This window comes from Epinephelus moara, chromosome 5 (assembly GCF_006386435.1).
Source record: "Epinephelus moara isolate mb chromosome 5, YSFRI_EMoa_1.0, whole genome shotgun sequence".
Classification (NCBI taxonomy): domain Eukaryota; kingdom Metazoa; phylum Chordata; class Actinopteri; order Perciformes; family Serranidae; genus Epinephelus; species Epinephelus moara.
The window spans coordinates 29,979,673-29,985,092 of NC_065510.1; the positions used below are offsets into that span (position 1 = coordinate 29,979,673).

General features: G+C 42.8%; 1 protein-coding gene across 9 annotated transcripts in view; it reads left to right on the forward strand.

Moving 5' to 3' along the window:
- The first annotated feature begins 1,225 nt into the window (after nt 1–1,225).
- LOC126390983 (complement C3-like) overlaps nt 1,226–5,420 on the forward strand; it is a 94,705-nt gene continuing 90,510 nt past the window's right edge. For 5 of the 9 annotated variants that reach the window (XM_050045536.1, XM_050045535.1, XM_050045534.1 and 2 more), the window contains exons 1-5: nt 1,226–1,382; nt 2,695–2,890; nt 3,027–3,189; nt 3,445–3,539; nt 4,616–4,704. In XM_050045536.1, the coding sequence (XP_049901493.1) occupies nt 1,306–1,382; nt 2,695–2,890; nt 3,027–3,189; nt 3,445–3,539; nt 4,616–4,704 (620 nt within the window). In that variant the 5' untranslated portion in view covers nt 1,226–1,305. The remainder of the gene's footprint in view (nt 1,383–2,694; nt 2,891–3,026; nt 3,190–3,444; nt 3,540–4,615; nt 4,705–5,420) is intronic. The other 4 variants (XM_050045532.1, XM_050045531.1, XM_050045528.1 and 1 more) reach the window with 1 other exon arrangement.

The window sequence follows — 5,420 nt, forward strand, 5'->3', positions numbered from 1 at the left end:
ATCAATTGGATTGTCATGAAAAAAACTACTATGTACTTCAGTTGCACATCTTAAAATCTCGTTCATCTTATTCATGTTCAGTATAGTGAATTTGTATTTGTTGATCGAACATAACTAATTTACTAGATGCCCTGTCATGTGCAGTTGGCTCTGATCTTTTCTTTTGCACTGTTTGATGGATTTAGGGCTGTTTCATGCCACTTTTAAAGTGTATGCAGCAGCCATCTCTTCCTGCCATGAGGGTTTTGGAAACAAACCACTGTTAGCCCATCCCGTTGTGAAGCAGTCCCTGCAGGAGGTCAGGAGGCAACACCCAATAATGCGTGTCACCTTCCTACAGTGGGACCTGCCATTGGTGCTCATGGCCTTGCCGAAGGATTTCGAGCCTCAGGAGCGCTCCTCTCTGAAGATGTTGTCATTCAAAACAGTTTTGATGCCTGCGCTGACCTTAACTAAGGCAGTCAGTAAACTGCTTTGTTGGTGCACCCTAGTTGTTTGCTGCTTGTGGTGACCACAGCAGGGCCTCTCAAACCAAATCTTTGTTCCCAAGAACATAAGAAGTTTGTTCAGGTCGAGAGCATCTCCCAAGCCTACAAGCAGGCGAGCAGGGACCCTTCCACTGTGGTTTGTGCTTGCCCCACACAGTGTGGCAGTGTTGGTGTTCACGGTCTACACCCTGCCCAACATATGGTTCTATCTCTCGGACATTTCAGGCTCTTTATCAAGATCTGTGCTCGCTGGAACAACACAAGACTGGTGAAAAGGGTTGGATGTATGTCAGCTGTGTTACACCTGACTCCCTGACTCTGCACATGATACACCAACATGTTTCCGTGCTCCTTGATGACCCGGGAAATGTGGCGTGCAGGGTGTTTATTGCTAATCTTTGACCCCTTCAAGGTTAGTCCAAAGCTACAACCAGTTTGGTGGCTTACCATCTGCTGGCTGGGGCCCCTAACTTCTCCGCTGTGGCCGCCTAGGTTATAAGCTATGGCAACTAGCCTTTAGTCAGTCAGGATCAGATTGGCTAGGTTGATGTTTTGTCGCAACATGGGTGATCATCTATCCTGCTCTACCCACTGTACCCACAGAGTCCAGTAGAAAGCAGAGCCTGTGTGAGACAGAATGAAGGTTACGATATTGTAACCCTAGTTCTACTGGCACAGGCGGAGCCCATTTTCAGGAGGAAGGGTAACACAGTTGCAAGGTGAAGTGGAGGTGGAGGAAGAGGCGGGAGAGTAGATAAAAGGAGGGTGCTGCAGAGCGACACTCTGCATTAAGAGCAGGTCAGAGTCAGGTTGGAGGATGACAAGGACTGTGCTGTGGCTGGTGGCCTCTGTGGCCTTGGTCTCTCTGACTTCTCTGGCTGATGGAGCTCCGCTGTAAGTAAACCTGCTCTACCTTCACACACCCCCTGTCCTTGAATTCATTCACGAAAAACAGGTAAAATATACAGTACCTTCTATTTGTTAGTTTGTTCAGCTTCCTGATATTTATATTGTTATGGCTAAATGGTAATGGGTGCAACAATATCTGGACCCACGCTAACACACAGGGTTATGCAAACTCTACACAGAACAGCCCAATTACATTATGAGGGGCTGCAGTCCAGTTTGCAGTTTGTGTTACAAAAGTCAAGGTACTGTGGTCTTTTAAATGATGCCATTAAGTCATCCAAAATTTTGTTCAGAGTTTGCACAGTGATGCATTACATCAGACAGAGCGATAGCCAAGAGCCATGATGAAATATTTTGTTGATCCAGTGCTGGATTTTCATCAATTGATCACTCATTGTGTGTGAAGTCCATGTTGGAGCTCGCTATCGTAATATGTGCAAAAGTTTTCTGTTTGTTTTTGGCTCTTCATGTGAACTGAAACTTTAACAGACAGGCTCTATAAGGCAATCGTTCTCAACTTGGGAAATATTTCCTTCTTCAGGCACATTAAAAGCATTAAAGGAAATCAAATTTAAAGGAAAACTCACACTCAAGCCTTTAGTAAGAACAATATGTGTGACGCAAGGTTACAAGCACATTATTTCTTTTTTTTTTTAGGGGTTACACACATAAAATAAAAGATCCACTCTTAAAAACTGTGAACAAATAGTCAAGTTATTTTAATCATATTACGCAATATGGCAAATCACTATTTGCCTCAGGGGAATTTACAATCTGTGCAATATAGGACACCCTCTGTCCTTGGACCATCGCAGCTGATAAGACCCCAGTCGACCTCACCCCCCAGTAAACCCTAAAATAGGGAAGACTGAAAAAAAAAAAAAAACCTCAGGAGGAGCAACTGAGAAGGAATCCCTCTCCCAGAATGAGATCGCCATAAAAATTACAATATTGACAATCCCTATGACAAAATGATACATAGAATCTGAACATATCCAGGTGGATATCAAGCAGCTTCCATGTGTCGCCAAACAGATGGAGCCCGAGCCACATGACCTCCTCTCCACTATGTAGCCTGGAAAGAGGACAGGCTACACAAACATGCAAGGACCAATAAACAAATCAATCTGTAAATCATGTGTATAGCAGTGACAACCCTCCATTATTATGGGTTTTTTATAGTGGCTAAATGATAAAATGCTTGTAAGTACATCCTAAACAGCATGTGGCTCTGTCTGCACAGTGACTCCAGAATATTCACATAAATATCTCTGTCTGTCTTGCCGCTGCTCTGCAGGCAGGTGATGACTGCCCCCAACTTGTTGCGGGTAGGAACAGCAGAAAACATCTTTGTGGAGTGTCAAGACTGCACTGATACAAACATCAGGGTCGAAATCATCGTGATGAACCATCCAACTAAAACCACAAGGCTAGCATCTACATTTGTGACGCTTACCAGTGCAAATAAACTCCAGGCACTCGGACGAATAACGGTAAATGAAATGCTGTCACTGTTACTTCATTTCATTTTCTATCATAAGCACAAACAAGAGATCTGAAAACCAGAAATGCACATGTGTCCCACCCTGCTCATCATACACTCTTTGCATCTCTTCACACTGGTTTCAGATCCCTGTTGGAGACTTCAGTAAAGATCCCAACACGAAACAGTATGTGTACCTGCAAGCTCAGTTCCCTGACCGACTGCTGGAGAAAGTCGTCTTGGTGTCCTTCCAATCCGGCTACATCTTCATCCAGACCGACAAAACAATCTACACCCCCGACAGCACTGGTGAGTTCAATTGTACATTAGTGCTGAAAACACACCTACCTCTCTGAAAATGATATTACTGTAGAAAATATATCACTGTGTGACTAAGGAATTTTGAATTTTTCAAATGAATGATTTTACACTAAATTATAGTAAAATGAACCCCTCTTTTGACATAAGTTGCATAGTTAAGTCAACCAATCGCATGACTCAAAATAGATGCAACTTCCTTCAACCTTCACCCTCAAACTTCACCTCTTTTTCTGTCTCTGTCAGTTCATTACAGGATGTTTGGATTGACGCCCAGTATGGAGCCTGTAGAGAGGGATGACGCAACCCGAACTGATGCTTCTATTGCCATTGAGATTGTGGTATTGTATTCTTATATTATATATATCTTGGATGAGCTCGTAATTAAATATAATATTATATAAATTGATGTAATTGGGAGAATGAAGCCTCTTGATCAGGTGATAGCACAAATGCTAAACAGTACATCATTTCCCCCTTAAAAGACTGAAAAACACACAAACAATTAACACCAACACAAAAACACATCCACTAAACTTTGTGTCTTTGTTACGTTTCATGTCTATGTCTGGTAACACGTGTTCTAAAGCTTACCGTAAAAATGAGCCCGGTCTCACTCCAAAGTCCTTGAAATCCGGCACTTGGGCAGTGACTAGTGGCGTCAGAAACCAACGAAAAAAGGTGTCGGCATGATACGCGGTTGGTTGCCGTTATAGTTCAACGGCACCTATATTATATTTAAAAAGGGGGAAACGCAGCAGGAAAAGGACAAAAGTTAAGGCGACAAAAGTCTGACTGGGGCAGGCAGGAGGGGTGGTGAATGGGTCCAACAATCACTGACTTTCACCTGAGAGAGCGGTCTTCGCGTCTCGTAAGATTCTAAAGCCAAATCCTGTTCTTTAGTTGCCTGAACCTAACCACGTGCCTTTGTTGTACCGATGTAGTGCATTTATTTTGAAAGAGTCTGTAAACGGTAAATTTCCTGTGAAAACGGAAGTGTATCTTGAAAGAACACAATGCATGTAACAGGCGTAACTTGACACAGTGTCCCAGAATGTCAACAACCAACGCACCCAGGATGCGTTGACGTATGTGGACGTGGAAAGTCCATGACCAAACGTCAATATGTGACGAGGTCGGAGTGAGAATGTGTTGTAAAAATAAATGCATGCCTCCCTCTAGTGGTTCAGTTGCACATTAAACATTGGACCACCTCTTGCTTCAGTCAAAAAGACAGAGACATTATAGAAATAGCCAAACAAAGTGTTAATCTAGACTCGTGTTTCCCAACTGGTGGGACTCGGTCCAAAAGTCCTGGGCCCATTCTGAATGGACCGCAAGGGACTCACAAATGTGTCATGGTTGGAAAAACCAAGAACCAATGATCTAGACACTGACCAGGCTTGTTTATTTTCAGACCCCTGAGGGCATCATTTTACAACTTGATCCAGTCTCTCTGGATTCAGGGATCCACTCTGGACATTACCATCTTGCTCCAATTGTAAGGTGAGTATTTTAATTTTAATTGCATTACCATACATTCTGTTCTTTGGGGGTGAATTTACAGTTTAACATGGATAAAGTGATCCAATTCAGAATATTAATACCTTAAATATTTTCCTTTCTATCTTTTTAACAGTTCATTTCCATGTTGCCAATTTAGTGTTTGAACAACTACTAAACAAAAACTATTAATTTCATGCTGTGGTAGAAGTTCATTAGACATGAAGGGGCCTCAGAGTGCTTCACACGTGGTCCTGTTTTGTGTGAGGCTCTTGTGTCAAGAGGCAAAGATAAAATAAAGACCATGGAGATTTTCCAGCTTAGACTCCCATGATAAACGCAGATTAGAAACTGTTCTGATGGAGGGTTACACACATTATCTGCCTCTTCTCTACCCCTCCCTCATGACTTAAATCTTACTATGTAATGACGAAAACTCTGTCTGTGTGTGTGTGTGTTGTGTGTCTGTTCCACGTTTTTCTCCTCACTGACTTGGTCAATCCATGTGAAATTTGGCACAGTGGTAGAGGGTCATGGGAGGATGTGAATGAAGTAATATTACATCAATTGGCCAAAGGGGGGCGCTATAGCAACCGATTGAAATTGCAAAATTTAAATGGGCATATCTCATGCCCGGTATGTCGTAGACACATGAAACTTTGCACAGAGATGCCTCTCCTCATGAGGAACAAATTTGCCTGAAGAACCCATAACTTCCG